At 34.1% G+C, this 16,881-nt stretch overlaps 1 protein-coding gene across 3 annotated transcripts; it reads right to left on the bottom strand.

Moving 5' to 3' along the window:
* Window positions 1–6,728: 6,728 nt before the first annotated feature.
* Window positions 6,729–15,015, bottom strand: LOC130799637 (2-C-methyl-D-erythritol 2,4-cyclodiphosphate synthase, chloroplastic-like). 3 transcript variants are annotated; one of them, XM_057662799.1, is made up of 3 exons: window positions 14,503–15,015; window positions 14,165–14,295; window positions 6,729–7,100 (listed from the first exon to the last, which is right to left on the bottom strand). In XM_057662799.1, the coding sequence occupies exons 1-3, from the start codon at window positions 14,834–14,836 to the stop codon at window positions 6,867–6,869; spliced, it is 699 nt and encodes a 232-aa protein (XP_057518782.1). In that variant the 5' UTR covers window positions 14,837–15,015; the 3' UTR covers window positions 6,729–6,866. The 3 variants fall into 3 exon arrangements, with proteins under 3 accessions (XP_057518782.1, XP_057518783.1, XP_057518784.1); XM_057662800.1 differs by having other exon boundaries at window positions 14,165–14,271; window positions 14,503–15,008; XM_057662801.1 differs by lacking the exon at window positions 6,729–7,100 and adding an exon at window positions 9,442–9,666 and having other exon boundaries at window positions 14,503–15,008.
* Window positions 15,016–16,881: the final 1,866 nt, after the last annotated feature.

The raw sequence follows: 16,881 nt of genomic DNA, 5'->3' as shown, positions 1-16,881 counted from the left end.
TTAGGGAATAAAATATTCTCTAAATTATTTTTTAATATTGTGTAATTATCTTTATTTCCTTATTTACTAGCAATTGTTCATGTATATGTTGAAATGTAATTAGCCTAGCATAATCAATACAAAAACAGTATTCTAAGCCCTAATTTTCTGTCGTACTCTTTAATTCTGCATTATTTATCGTTTCATGTGCAAACCCCAACCTTTGCGAGAAGGATTGCTATGTTTACAAGAACAAGATGAATGGTGTGACTTCTCCAAGATGAAGGATTGCTATGTCCAAATATGGTTTATTTCTTCCATGTATCTTTAAAGATAATCATAGATGTACATCTTGCATGTTAAATAAGTTAACTAGAATTCCTCATACAAGAATTGAAAGAAAAATTGATAATATGGATCTTAAATATAGTGATTTGTGTGGCTTATACACCATATTTAGGTAATAAAAAGTATGCAATTACTTGCATAGACGATTTCTCAAGATTTTAATATATTATGTGTTACATTATATAGATGCAGTAGTTTCCAAGTTTAAAATAATCTTCAAAACTGAAGTAGAATTGCAATAAAATGCAAAAGTAAAACGATTTAGAATGGACAAAGAAGGATAATTGTATGCTCTGACGATCAAATGTTGTAGTAGAAAGGAAGCATATGATTATTTAACAAATCGTCAACTCTTTGTTATCCTACTCGGAATTGAGTAATGGATTTGGGGGAGGGGGGTAGCAATGTTGACATCTTATCATATCCTCCATACAACTCCTTATAAAAATGTAACTTTTGATAAAAATCTCTTTTAATCAATGGATAGATCTTAAGATTATGATTTATGAATAATAATGATGTCAGCATTCAACTTGAACAACAAGAATCACAAGTCGCTCATTTAAATGATGAGCGAAATGATAATGTCAATACTTGTTAAGTAAGAACGAGTAGTTGACGTAGAAAGACAACATCTTTTGATGACAATTTTATATTTTATTTTGTAGAAGTTACAAGAGACTCTCTTTGTATAAATACGCTATATCTTTATAATATTGGTTGTTCCAGACACTTATATGGATGCAGTGTCATCACAAGATATCGATTTTTGGACTGAAGCTATTAATGATGCAAAAAAAATAAATCATAGGAAAACATACATGGGTGTAAGTCGGCCTAATAGCTCAAGGCTTTAGTAAATTTTTAGTATTGATCATTTTGATACTTGTGAACACAACAAAAATAGGGTTGTTAATCATAATTGCATTCGTGTACAATCTAGTTTATGTGTGTGGAAACAACATTTTTGTATGGAGAACTAGAAGAGGAAGTGCAAACAGGGTTTGTTATGAAAGGACAAGAAATTTAAAATTGTAAACTTGTTAAGTCCTTCTATGGACTAAAGCAAGCCCTAATATTATGGGATAAAAAATTGTGATAAGTGTATTTATAGTAAGTTTAATAATAAGAAAATGGTATCTGTAACACCCCGAGATTTTCTGATGTCATTAATTAATATTTTAATAACTTTTGGGTATTTTATAATTATATTAAATTAATTTTGAAGTAGTTTTAATAAATTCCTTTCATATACGAATTTAAATATTAACATATATTAGTAAGCCAAGAGCATAATGTCAACTTATCGTCGATGGTTGCTAAAGTTATTTGTCTTTGTTGGTTTGACTATAGTTCTTAATAGCTTTGGAGAATGTAAAAAATGATATCCCGATACGATAACTCTAAGATTTGCCTTATCCTTATACTAATGTTATATTAAAATTGTAAGATTTAGTTGTGATTAGTTATTTTTGGGTAACGTGAGCCGATATGCTCAAAAGTAGTTAATGTAAAGAAACGATTCACACATACTTCTACTTTAAATTGATGGAAAGACTTATGTTGTGTTGAGTTAATGATTTTGACTTGTATTGAATAAGTTGTGTGTGTGCTAGAGTAATCGGAAACTCATGTTGAATGGGTGATAGCGGTTACTTTGGTATTTAGTTTGGTATGACAAAGTAGTTAAGGGAATTTATTAGTTCTACTCATAACTTATATAGGTGCCCATTTCGTAAGAGGAAAGTAGAGCCTTAGTTGGGTGATTTTGTGACTTTTGATCGTGCAGCGACGCTTACAGGTACGTATACGCAGTAACTAACCCTTATATGCAATTTGCTTTAAGACATTATTGTTTATGGTGATAATATACATTGCATTGAAACTATGAGACACTAGTGAGTACACTTTATATGAAGAGCTATCGATTATGAAATCCTTGCGCTTAGAATAGCTATAGAGAATGAGAGTGTTAGTAGGAGGCGGGGACCACTCCCTTATTTATCTAAGAATTGGATTATGCCTTACTGTTCATATTTTGTTGAGTGGCTTAGTGGGTTTTGGCGTGCTGCTATCCCAGGGCACTCATTAACAGTCGAAAATGGAAGTTATTCTCATATGATAAAGTATTAGATTAGCTGGCGTGAGTCAACTGAATTATGTCCGGTTGATTTAGTAGTCCCCTAGGTGAGGTTCGATGGGACCACCGTAAGGGGGGTATGAGCATGCTTGGGTCACTGGGCGCCGGGTGGCCGATACCGCCCCTTGACCGAGGTGTTACCATGCGGGCCTTGAAAACCCCAATATGGTGGCATCTTCACAGGTTTAGTACCCAAGTGGTCGATAACGCCCTTGGCCGTGTCACTATGCCAGGAAGTAGAGAAAAGATCCACTGATAGAAAGTTATTCAGTGATAGAAAGTTTATTCATTGATCGAAGTTATTTAATGATAGAAGTTTCATTCTTTGGTAGAAAGCTTACACATTGACAGAACGTTTACTCATTGATAGAACATCTACTTATTGATAGAATAGTTTATACTAGTGAGAAGTGTGCCTAAGTTAAGTTACCTCAAGGGTATTACAGACTATGATCACTCTTACCTTAAGATAGACAAGCACTATAAGGTCATGTGTTAGGTATTCTGTTAATGCCTTGGTCGAGTTGATACTATACGTGTTTTGCAAGAGTTTATGTTTGAAAAGAGGAGCGTGAAGACCAACATTCTACCCAAGCACACATGGTTCGGGTTGGAAAGCACGTAATGAAATTAAGTAGTATAAGTGGCCGATAAATGGTTACTATCTGTGCTTGTGTCTTCTGAAATCATCTTATATTGTTTTATAATATAATGTTATCTAGTAGTTGGCCTTATTATATTTAATGCTAGTTACTGACGTGTACGTGTTTGTGTTTATGTTTTATCGTTGATGACTTTCTATGATTGTCCTGCTATGACACATTGGCCTTTGGTCTAACGTCGATCAGCAGGAGGATCGTAGGCGGGCGTAGCAGGTATTGGAGCTTCTTTTGCATTACATTGCATTGAGGGAGAGTGATGAGGGTGAAGCATAACCTGTGTCATACCGCTATCTTTCGATTTTGTAGCTCTTATTATCTTTTGTAAACTTTGGTTGTATGTGTTTTGTTATGAGGCTTGGTGTCCTCCATCGTATATTTGTATTTCCGCTGCGTAGTTTATAACTCTGTATGGTTTTAAGGAGTTAAGTCTTATTAAACGCAAACGTCGACACTGGAACCACGATCCATGCTTGGCATGTTGATTTAAGAAGTCGGCGACGAATCATTCCGCCGTGGTGTGAGATTTTAAAGGCAATGATGCCGTAGATTAGTTTAATGTTTTATTGTGCTGATTGCTCTACCACATGTGCGATTTTTAGAAGAGATGTTGCCAAAATTTCCACTCACCCTTTTAAACTTAATGTTTAACGTTTATGTAATTTATTTTCCTTTTCTTTTATGTAACACCCGAATTTCCTCCCGTCCTTTACGGTTTTCGTTTCGTTAAGGGGTCGGAAATTCATTGGTGTTACAATATCATAATTTTTTCTATATGTAATTGATTTGCTCACCTTTGGTACAAGTCTACCACAAGTAGAGGTGACAAAGTCATATATGTCCTTAGTATTCTAATTGAAAGACATAAGTAAAGCGAATGTAATACAATTGGTATTATGATGATTCTTGAAAGTGATAGTCATATTCAGTCAATCACACTGTATTGAAAAGAGCCTAAAACAGTTTAATGCTCATGAGGATATACATGTATATCTCCTACGAAAACTAACTTGAAATTGTATAAAAATTCTAAAAATGAAATTTTAAAGTTAGAATATTAAGGGATTATTAGATCTTTGATATATTGCAATTGTGCTTGGAAATTAAGTAGATATACTCATAATCCAAGTCAAATTCAGAGATTAATAAATCCTTGATGTATGCAATTACATGTACTGAACGATATTATATTTATGGTTGGAAAGTTAAATAGATATACTCATAATATGGGTCAAGTCCATTTAAAATATCTTAAAGGGAGTATTAAGATACTTTTAGGGAACCATAGATTATAGTGTGACATATAGGGGAACAACTTCAGTTTTAGAGGATTTTTCCTAAGCATGTTGGATCACAAATGTAGAGAACTATCGAGTATTTCTCTATGAGGGGCGCGTGGTACCTAATAAGTGCAACTAAATTTTTTAATTAGTGGCATTTAGACTTCATATTGGTGAAGAAATGAGACTCATTTATATAATTTTATAGTATACATACATCAGATCCGTCTTCGAGATTTTAAAGGCCCTCAACCAAATATAAATTATGGGCCCCTAGAATCTATAATTACAATCTAATACATTTTGGTATTTATAAATTTGTTATCTAATACTTTATTTAGTACAATTATTTTTTTATTAATGTATGAAAATATTTCTAAATTTTATAATTACATTAAGCCAACAACTATTAATCATAAATTTCAAATAGCCATTTCTTTTAAGTTTAAAGTTTAAGCCACTATCATCACTTATCTTAATTGAACTAATAATAAAAGTAGTAAATTAAAAATTATCAAGTGAGATTATAAAATTAGCATAAAATAATAATAATATATTACTGACCTAAAATAATTTATACTAGTGTATCCTAATCATCCAATACAAGTTGATAATACTAACCAATTTATCTAATTATCTTTTAGAAAATAGATTGATGTGAATTCACATTAAATTCTAATATACTTCCAACCATCAAATTTCTTTGATAAATAAAATGGAGTATCATCATTTACACCAAATGATAAACATGACCAAATAACCATGATCACTTACTTTACCAATTTCCATGGATATAAAACTTACTTAAACATGTAACATATTATACTTCTCTATTATCATAAAATAATATACATATGAAATTAACATAGTGAACTTAATAAATTTTACTTAATGTAAATAGTAGTAAAGATCTTACTTGACTTGTAGATTTTCTCAACACTTACATACTTGAGAAATATCATCTCTACCATGTAACTTTGTCCATCTTTCTTACATAATTTGATAAAAACAAGAAATAATGCAACCCTCCATGAACCAACGTGTCTCTTTATCGAATCAACGCATTATTTTATCGAACCAATACACCCTTTCAAAAATCTCTACAATAATCTCATCACCCGATTGTGGTGTAATTTTCATATAAGCAAACTTTAAAACTTTCCCAATAAATTTGTCAATTTTGACAAAATTTGTGGTTAAAACTTTGAGACTTGCCATACTTACTTTAGAAAGATTAAGTTTTAGATTGTTGTAAATTGTGACTTTAAATTAATAATCAAACATATAAAGAAAATTTACATAAACTTAGTAGATTACAAAAGCATATGACAAGTTCAAATCTTTGCTTAACATACAGCAAATGTAGACTTCATCATTGGTAATCACAATATATCGAATATCGTAACAAGAGGATTTTGTATGTGACTTGATATAAATTCTAGGCGAGACTCTCTTCCTAAAATATCATTTCCTCCCTACTACGGTGCTTGGTAATGTATACTGAAAATATGTTTTTGAGATACAAAGAATTTCACTAAATTCAAACAAGGAAATTAGAACGACATGAGAAAAACTTAAATGGAAGAAGAAACGAAAATTTACAATCAAGGATTACAAGTTCTCTACGTAAAGTGCCAAAGAGGAGAAGAATTCAAAGAATGCATGTGTATTCCATATATATATATATCTCATGTAAGAAATATCTTACACATACCTTCTATTTATAGAAAAACATACAACCATTCATGAAGTAATATGTCATTTCATGAACCGCAACATCGATTCACGAATCAATGTCGATATTAAATCAATCCATCTCAATTTTTCAGTTAATATAACCATATTAACCGTAGGAAGTTATTGCATAACTAACAAAACCGAATAAAACGAACATCGTAAAAACCAACCAAAAGTCGCGGGCCGCGACGTGAGCAATTTCCAAAACAGAAACTTGTCTTGAAATCTTACAATCCGCAAAAGTACTTGTGCACAAAACTAACAATTTTGCAATATGAGGATATTTAACTTAATTAATTTATTTGATTTAATTACTTATTAATTCCCGAACCTATTATACGCTCTAAATAATAACAATTAGTTTAGCTGCTCATTAGCTTCTACCAAAAGGCCTAACATGAGATTTAAACTGTTTTCGTGCAATCAATTGTTTTGAGTTGGTGTTTTGAATTGGGTAAAACATTGAGACTTGGATCCACTTTGGATTTTATATCAAGGTAAACCCATTTTTAAAGTTGGGTCAAAATCAATTCGGTTATACATGATCAAGTTAATGTGAGTCGAGTCTGTTTTAAACGCATCTCGTCCACGAAAAAACTTTTCAATAAAGCAATTGGAGAATATGGCAAGATTGATTTTCTCAAGTGCTACTCCACATACAAATGATAGTACATTTACATTTATCTAAAACAATGTGGGATCAATTGTTCATGAATGGGTTATTTACTTTTTCATTAATAAAACGACAGTATGAGCCGCGATACTTCTATTTTCTCCGAGACTATCAACCTTCTCATGGGTTTTTGCTTTCAGGTTGACGACAGATGGATCAGCCCCGAGCAGCACAGATAAATTGGCCTTGATAGCCTCTTTATGTGGACTTACTTTGGGTCGTTGAAGAATTAAGGTGGCGTCCAAGTTGCCCAGTTCATATCCTGCTTCATGCATAAGTCTCACCTGCCAGTATAAATCCAAGCAATGGTTATCAGTAACTTCAGCATTAGACCTTAGTTCTGAATGAACACATTGGAAATGACTAGTCAGTGTCCTACTTTGCCAAAGTAGTCCCCTGCAAATTAATTTTCATTAACAGCAAAGGAAGCGAACAGAAAAGATAGAATTTGACACTCTATATCCAACATCTTAATGTTCGTGTTATTCTCAAAGATTTCAAGGCTTTGACATATTCCAAGCTTTACAGAATACGTGGAAAACTAAAGAAAAGTTCTAAGAAGAATAAGAGCTTTACCTTATGCATAATATACAATTTACTGAAGAGTCCAAAAAGGTATTGTTATGGGGTCAAATAAATAAACCCGTAATTAATTTAGTCAAACCCAAAACTACCCACCTCGATCCAATAACTTCCTAAAATAACTACCCATTACTCACCATAACCTACCACTCAACCATCACACCCATGATTCCCACATTAATTCAGAATCCATCCTTCATTCTACCATTATAAATACATGTTGCATACATTATTTACACCCGATTAAGCTTATATATTCCTATTGCTACTCCACAAAAATACACCGCTCTCCTACTTACAATCTATACTTAACAAAATATTCCTTCATGATCTGAACTCATCCTATAATCCGTTAATCTTGCATTCATTAATTATCATATATTCATTACTTTCGGTTTCCCGATCTGAATTGAGCGTCGGAGGGGTTTTCCGGAAAACCACCCCCGGGCAAGGCTAACGTGGTATTGCAGGATTCGAGGTCTCATCAGCGGAAGGATTATAAGCACTTTCAGCATACTGACAGTTGTCCTCGACTACACCTTATTTTCAGGTATTTTAAGTGTCTTTTGCACTTCCTCATTTCATTACCGAAATAGTTATTAAAGTGTGATAAGAAATAAGAATATCGGAAAGGGAATGCCCAAGTATAACAGAAAACGCCCTATTTCAGCATGCTGACAGTTGTCCTCGACTACACCTTATTTCCAGGTATTTTAAGTGTCTTTTGCACTTCCTCGTTTCATTACCGAAATAGTTATTAAAGTGTGATAAGAAATAAGAATATCGGAAAGGGAATGCCCAAGTATAACAGAAAACGCCCTATTTCTGCATGATGTACAAGATGCTGAACTTTTACGAAGCAGCTATGGTATGTCCCAAACCACCAAAATTTTATTTTGACATGCCAAGTATAGATACATTATACTACACCCTCTCAAAGTGTACACAAAAAAAAAGTAAAGACATAGCAAAACCAAAGGTAAAGAAAGTTCAACCCTCCACCCTCCACCGACCACCCTAGCTCATGAGATTTCGAGCTGAGTTGAGCAAAGGTTTGAGCTTTTCAAATTCATGTAGCATTCAGATATACTCAAGCTCGACTCAATTCACTTACACAGTTACCCCCTAAATACACCACAATATTTTAATCTTGAAGAAACATATAAGCCTTGTAGATAGAGGGGCATTTTAGGTATTTTAGTATCAATTAGTCAGTTGGTATAGGGGAAGGAAAGCTAGTATATAAAGAAGCTCAAGTAGATGAAGGAATGAGAATATTTCGTAAACACGTTTAGGTTGAGTTTTAAACTAATTGTTAGAGAGAGTGCAAGCTTCTCGAAAGCTTGAATCACTATAATTGTTGTTCTTGATTCTCATTAATACTATAACAATTACTACAACTGGAATCAGAGCTAATTGGTATCTGATGACCAATGCGATTCTTCAGTTATTGAAGATTTTGAATTCGACTGACTCCATATGGCGAAAGCTTCCGTGCAATAATAACGCCAGATGAGTCAATAAACCATATTATCCACATAAACAATTCAAAAACAGAAATCAATGAACTGTTTACGTGGTACAACAACGAGACTACAGAGATATTAAAGCAAATGCAAGAAATAATTAAGGGGATGAAAAGAATAAAAAACGAGTTTTATGCAAATCAAGAAAATCTATTTGGAAACAAAAAGGAAACCTACAACAGAGTTTCATTCTGATGATGTGTCCTTTAATGAATATGTTGATGGCGAAGGAAATACAAGAAAGAATGGCGATGGAAGATATGAAGCGAAAGTAATTCAACGATGGAGAAGAAGATGAGTTCAAAACTGTCTAAAAATTACGAAAAAAGAAAAAGAAATGTTTCGATCAAGAAAATTGGTATCCAAGAAAAGCCTTTAAAGATTTTAGACAATATAGTCGAGTTTTAACCAGAAAGTTTGAGGATATGAAATTAGGGTTTCAAAAGAATAAAAAAAACACAGGCAAAAAATGAGGAACAACATAAAAAGAGAAGAGGAGAAATGTACCTTGGAAAAGGTCGAACTTCGGTGAAGAAGTGGCAAACGACATGTGGCGGAGTTCAAGTCAATTGAAGTGAAATAAAGGACGAACTGATCTTGTGAGCAGTGGTTCTGGTGGATGTCGTGGAAAATTTATCATAGAGGAAAGTGGTCGGAAAAGATATAATAGGCACGACCTTGTAAGTTCCGGGTCTGGTGGAGGACTCTGAATGATACAGCAGCCATAGTGGTCTCTAATGAGCTGTGGAAGACCACCAAAAGATAGTTTAATAAAATTAGAAGGTCTGGAAATTTGCAGTACCTGCCCAGATGTGATGAGAAATCAAGGAGGTGAAAGAGCTGACGGTGACCATGGAAATTTTGCGCAAAGTGGTTGGTGAAAGTGACATTACAGATGAAAAACGTCATATGACCAATGAAAAGATGGAAGGAAATGAAGAAACAAAAGGTAAATAATATATTCTTTATTCATTTTTCTGGTATGTATGTAAGGATCATAATAGAAGGACCGAAGGATTATCAAGTATTAACTAAAGTGGGTGATGATTTGAAATTTAATGTTGAGTGGCAAGAGTATTCAAAGTAGTAGGGGTTGGAACTGATAAGGGAGAAAGAAAAGTTAAGCGGAACCCACCCACCAAATGCTCTCACATACTCGTATTCAAGGAGACTTGTTTGACTCTCAGACTATTATGTTAGTCATGCTTCCACAATTTTTGAGGAGTCATGATAGAAGGAAATTGAGACAAGGACATCATTTACCCAAGCCTGCTACTACTATTTCCAGTCAACATGCATACTCTAGTTTTTCCTTTTGCTTTGTATTGTGAAGAAAAGCCATGTCAGGGAGCATGGTGAATACGCATGCCATGCCAAGCATTAATTCAAGTCTGATATTACGCTTAACCTTTTCCTATCCACCTTTGGGACAAGGTTGAACTTCAAAGTGTAGGTAATGTCATATATAGGATAGAGGGAAACTAGTATAAATAAAGAAGCTCGAGTATTTAAAAGGATGAGAATATTTTGTAAACACATTTGGGTTGAGTTTTAAACTAATGTTTTGGGAGAGTGCAAGCGTCTCGAAAGTTTGTCTCATCATCATTGTACTTCTTGAATCTCATTAATACTTAACAATCAGATTTTTAATTTCCATATTGTCAAAGATCATCAATGGAATGTTTCGGTCCAGTTCAATTCATTATATAAGCCCCAGGCCACACATGAGATGACCAACATCAGTAATGACATGCGTTCCTCACAATTCACATCTCAGTCATCTACTTTCTTCAGTCAATAGATGGAATAGTCCTCCTTAAGTAGTTAGCGGTAGCCAACGCATGTAAATTGATATTCTAGTCAGAATTGGACCTCCAGCCCATCTAACACTTATACTCCCTATATCCCTATTTGATTGCACCTCCAACGTATCTAACACTTATACTCGCTTCGTCCCTAAAATTCCACCCATTTTCATTAAGGTTTGTCCCACTTACTTCGTACCATCTCCCTTTTTGGCAATGATCCCACTTTTATCTTGTAATTTCATCCACAAAATTGTTTTCTCCCTTCATCTCATCCACTCATTTCTTCCACCAACTTTTATTTTGCCTTATTGTTCAACTATAAATTAATACTACACCTAAAAAAAGAAATGTTATTTCATGGGGAAAGAGGGAGAATAACTTTTTCTTTACTGCAACAGATTCGCCTAAGTTGTCTTCATACCTCCTATATCATTGACGAAATTGGCAGAAGCTTCTAGTTCCGCAACTTGGAATTTTCCAGTTTTTAAAGCAATAGCTTTCGTACTCGACTCCACTACTTTAGTTCAGATAAATAGTCTTTTTTGGATTTAGTTGGGTTGGACCGCCAACTACCTGACTTGACATCACACAAAATTCACCAAGCTATTACTTTTCCTTTTTAAAAAACAAAGCAATCACCCAAGAAGCTTTTCCTGGTACAATGTTGTAGAATCAAAGTTCAAAACTTTGACCAAAAAACTGACTAAAAATAGCAATTAGTTCTAAATGCTGGTTCATATATTGATGATAAGAACCAGATTAGAAATAAGTTTTTTCCAAACCTCGTTCAAAACAGATATCCTGTTCTACTACTTACATCACGCTAGCCATAGTCATTCAATTCATTGGCATTTTTCAGAATGGGGCTAAATGTTATGAAAAATCCCTTCAACATTGCAAGCGTCTTGCTGCTGACAAATTTCATTACACTTTTGTAGAGATATTAATGTCAAACTAATTTTAATGAAAATTTCCATAAGATACTTTTCATTGCCATCAATCTGAGTAACTGACTTATACATACAAGCCTGAGCCACGAAGACCTAATGGAAGTCTAATATTAAAAAAATTGGCTTGCGCACTTTTGAAACAACATCAATTTCAATTAATACTATTTTGCTTAATTGAATATTTTACAGTTCAAACTATTGTTTTTTATTCTGAGAGACTCTTAAAAGATTATAACACTAATATAGAGCTGAAGTAAGAATTAAAGGCTACAGATCAAATAATCACATTCAAATACAATCAGCAAAAATACAATGCTTTCTTTCTAATGATTCAACAAAACGATATAAATAATCCTCCCTATCTTGAGAACGACCTTTCAAAATCACAAATACTAATTAAATGAAAGAACAATCTTTTGGTTTACACAACCTAGCTTCTTTGCATATGAACTAGCCTTCTCAACAATTGTGTTTTGTGTTGCTATGGTGATTTGATTCTATTAATAATGTACCCTTATATAGAGGCTTATACATCATTCTAGAATCCTCACTTAACTCACCATCAATACACAATTAACACCATACAATTAACATAGCAATAAACAAGACATAATGCAACCTTACAATGCACAAACGTACTAGAAACTAACCAGAAAAGGAATAGGAAGCTGCTCAAACGAGCCACTCAAGTGGTCGAACGAGCAGCCTCTCTGTACCCATTCTGCCTACTCCTGACACATCTACTCAAACAAGGAGCATGGTGGTCGAACGAGCAGGCTTCCCTGCTGCCTTCAGTTTGTTCTTCGCGTGTTGCCTTGTTCGAGCAAGCTCAATCCCATGCCTTGCCTCGTTCAAGGCATGGTTTCACCCCAGTTAGTGAAGCGTCAAACGCCCTACATCGATCACCTCATTGATCATTCCAAACCTCAATTCACTATAACTCGACACATCTTCATATTTCTTCTACAAAGTACAAGATAGGCATGTTCGACTAAGTGTTTGAAGTTATGAGGTTTGGCACTTGCATTAACAGGGTACATAGAAATTATATAATTAGTTCAAACACTTGGAAGTTATATCTCTGGAACTAGTGACAATCAGTTCCCACTAGATAAAGCAACGAACCCCATACTTTCTAAATTGGAAGGTTTCATACAACTGAGTAGCCTGTGTAACCCAATCCCGGATGCAAAAATGTTTACTAAGATTTCCCCCTAGAAAAATTTCAAAATTTTAATTGATCTGAGAATATACATATATGCATTTCAATTTGAAGGGCTAGTGACAATGGTCATCATTCATGGATATAGCTATTTTAGGATGTATTACAACTCAAGCCTGTCCAAGTCTTTTCCTTTGATTCATGAAAATAACTATTCTAGGATGTAAGTTTTTTTATTCTAACATAAAAGAAGGCAACAGGTTTTATCTTGCCACCTTTGGATTTTGCATCAACTAAAACAAAGGCCATTGCACCAAAAAAAAAAAAAAAAAAAAAAAAAAAAAAATCTCTTTTGGCATTAAAACTTACAGGGGTAAGGAACTTTGCCTCCGCCCCCTTCTTACCCCTCCTAGGTAGGAGACACAATAGAGGCATTGGAGCAATGCAATGTATTATTGCTGTTGTTGATAAACAATAGAAATTACATTAATTTTGAAGTGTTTCAACTCTTAGCGAAAAAAGGAAGAGGTAGGTGGGCTCTCAACTAGCTTCACCAATCTCTAATATGAGCTACACTCACATTTCAGGAATAAAGTAATTCCTCTTGTGGTGGTTCTCCCTTCTCACTCTCTCTGAAGTTCCAGACTTTCCTACACTTCTCTTTTGGCTTCAAAATGCCATCATAAAACTCTCAAAGGTTTGAGGAATCAGTCCTCGAAGACCAGAAAGTCATTCACGCGTGCTTGAGACAGAGCTCAACGGTTTCACGCAGTTTGCTCGTCCGAGCAAAACTTTGCTACTCCGTGAGTTTCTCACTTTAGCACTCATGCTACATGGCTCTGAAACCATCAACGCCGCCTGCTAATTTGCACTACCAAAGATGCTCGAGGAATTATCTTGCTCACCTGAGCAAGAGCTAAGCTCAACATTCTGCCAGACTATGCATTTCTCTCTCCAGCATGTTCTTGCTCGCTAGAGCACCATGTGTGCTAGTCCGAGCAGTCCTTCTCCCAGCCTCTATGTCTTTACTTTCACACTTGCTTGGATGAACATCCTTACCCGAGCACCTCGGATGATTTGGGTCTTGGCATTTCATAAATAAATGAACAAGAAACCTCAAACACATTTATTTAGAACCAGACAGGAATTAAATTGTGAGCAAAAGTGCACAATTGACACTACCTCATCCAAAGGAACTGATAATCCAAGTTCAAATATCAATTGATTATTATGTCAACCAAAAGAACTTCAACATAAATTATTAAGACAGTCACATAAAAACAAAATTCAATTAGAGAACATAAAAATAAACACACTCACAGCTTCTTTGATGAAAACAGAAGAAGGAGCACCTTTCCACTTAGGATCATTATCAGGGAAAATCTGTCCAATATCCGGAAGCCCCAATGCTCCCAATATTGCATCCACTACACAATGAAGCAGCACATCACCTAAACCGAAAAGGATAAATATAATTAATACAAATATATTGGCTTATAATCTGAAACCAAAAGATTTATATTTCTGTGTATTCAAATAAAAGACATAAGTTAAAACCAGATAATGATATACAAAACTTGTTAGCAATTTATCAAACAAAAGAAACAATATTTGAGAAAAACAAAATGTACCCAGAAAAATTAAGATAAAAAAAGTACCGTCAGAATGAGCCTCACATCCTCTATCATGAGGAATATTGATGCCCCCAATAATCAAAGGATAACCAGGTTCCAACCTATGAAGATCAAACCCATGCCCAACCCGGAAAGGAAGAGTCTTTGATGAATTTGATGAAGTAATAGATCGAGAAGTATCAGATATTGGAGAAACTGCTGAAATTGAAAAAGAATTTGGGGAATTAATCACTGAATTCTCTAGCTGTTTGGTTTTCAAATTGAAGTGGGAAAGGAAGTAAGAACAGGAGGACGAGATAGGAAATTGAGGTTTGTGTATGGTGTGAGAAAAGAAGTAAGTGTAAAGTGGAGTTGCCATGGCTATGAAGGAGTAAATCAATGGAGTTAAAGAACTATGTGAAGGAAATGGATACAGGAAACTAGAGGTGAAATCTCATTGCCATGACTAAACCATGTGCAGAACGAGGTTTTATGTGCTACGGCTATGAGTGGTGTGAAATGAATTCGTAACAAACCTTGGAAATAAAGATGTCTATGTCTAACATGCTAATCACTAATTCGCAACGTTATATATTAATTAATCTCTCTCTAATTTTTAACGTGGGGTTATATTAGTTATTTTTTCAATGTTTCCTCTCACATGTTGACCCATTTTTTTAATTTGACAGGAATATCCTTCTTTTTTAAGGCGCACGTTCTTTTTCATGGAAGATTGAGATTTTTTTCCCACTTGATCGAAAATTGTTGTCTCTTATAACAAGATAAATTCATTGTTAAGCTTGTACATAACAAGACACATAAGAGAATATTTGACTGCATACAAGCCCGATAAGGTTCCTCCAATTGATAATAGGAAGACTAGCCCATCATGCTTATATGTTAGTCAACTCCTCACATGTTAGGCAAATTTTTTAATTAGGTAGGAATGTCATTCTTTTATAGCCCGCACATTGTTTTATCATGGAATATCGAGTTGTTTTTTGTTTCCAGTTGATCGGACACCATTTGCTCAAATACCATGATAAGTTTGTAAAGAGAATTGTCACACAAGTCCAATGAGATTTCATCCTAAAACCAATTAGTGATAGGAGGAGTAGCCCAACAAGCTTATATGTTAGTCAACCTCTTTCTAATTTTTCGATGTGGAATCACATATGAGTTGTTTTTCCAACAAGTTTCTCAAAGAGACCACTTATATGAGGCTGGCTCATTATTTTATATAAATAATTTAAACAATATAAATTCTATTAATTAATACGCATATTTTTCTAATTTCATTTATTACCTTTCTTTCAGTTTCATTATATAGGTGTTTGGCGAATTAGATTATTGAGCAATTTTAGCTTATTTTTATATAAATAGAGGGTTGGGTGGTCAAACAAGCTAATGCTAGTGTTTGGTGAATTAGCCGGTTGAAACGGCTTATTGATACAAATAAGCTGTTTTTGAACAAGCTGCTTATAGTAGCGGGTTCAAAATCAATTGGTCAAACCAGTTAATAAAATTAGCTGGTCAAATCAGCCACTATAATCATCTATCAGCTACCAGCTATCAGCCATTTGCCAAACACTCTCTATAACTTTCATCACATAAACCGCCATTTCATCAACTTTATATATTGCCTTGCTTACTCTCAACCAAACATGTCATATGTACATTTTTTTTTTAATTTGGTTGATGGTTTGAAATTCATGTTTCTCAACTTTGTGATAAAGGTAATCAAATAATTTTTGATAAAGAAAAATGTGTTGTTAAAAACGATAATACAAGTGACATATCTATTACCGCTTTAAGACATGATAATGTATATGCTTTACAACTGACGAAATTGTAGTAAAAAACTTAAAGTGTTTAAAAGCGTTAACTGATGACTTAAAGCTATGTCATAGAAGGTTATGCGATATCAACTAGCACACAATGCACGATCTAGCACACAAAGGTTTGGTTAAGAAACTTCCATCCCTTGATTACAAACACAGTCCCTCATGTGGTCCATGTGTATTGATGGCCACAGTTCGGGTTCGACCGGTTACGATTCTGGTTCCTAAAAACGAGATACCGATTTAAACTGTTGAGTTTCGATTTCGGTTCCGGTTCCGGTTCCAGGCAGTTCTTGACGGCTCCTTAGTAGTGTAGAAGGCGGTTCCTAGTAATTCAACACTTAGATTGGACAGGGTGGACCATCAATTCAAATATTTCTTTTGCATTAAATACAAATTTAAAAATCATATTATAAAGTACTATAATAATGGGAACATAACATTGTTGATTATTATCGAAATTTATTGCTTGTTAATCGTTATTAAAATATTTACTTAAAAGAAGGAAAAAAATAAAGTTAATTGAAAAAATAATAAATTAATAATAAAGATGATTAATTAAAAAAGAGGGAAAAATGGACTT

Source organism: Amaranthus tricolor, chromosome 14 (assembly GCF_026212465.1).
Source record: "Amaranthus tricolor cultivar Red isolate AtriRed21 chromosome 14, ASM2621246v1, whole genome shotgun sequence".
NCBI classification, from domain to species: domain Eukaryota; kingdom Viridiplantae; phylum Streptophyta; class Magnoliopsida; order Caryophyllales; family Amaranthaceae; genus Amaranthus; species Amaranthus tricolor.
Note: the sequence above shows the minus strand (reverse complement) of the source record. Positions and strands in the feature narration are given on the sequence as shown.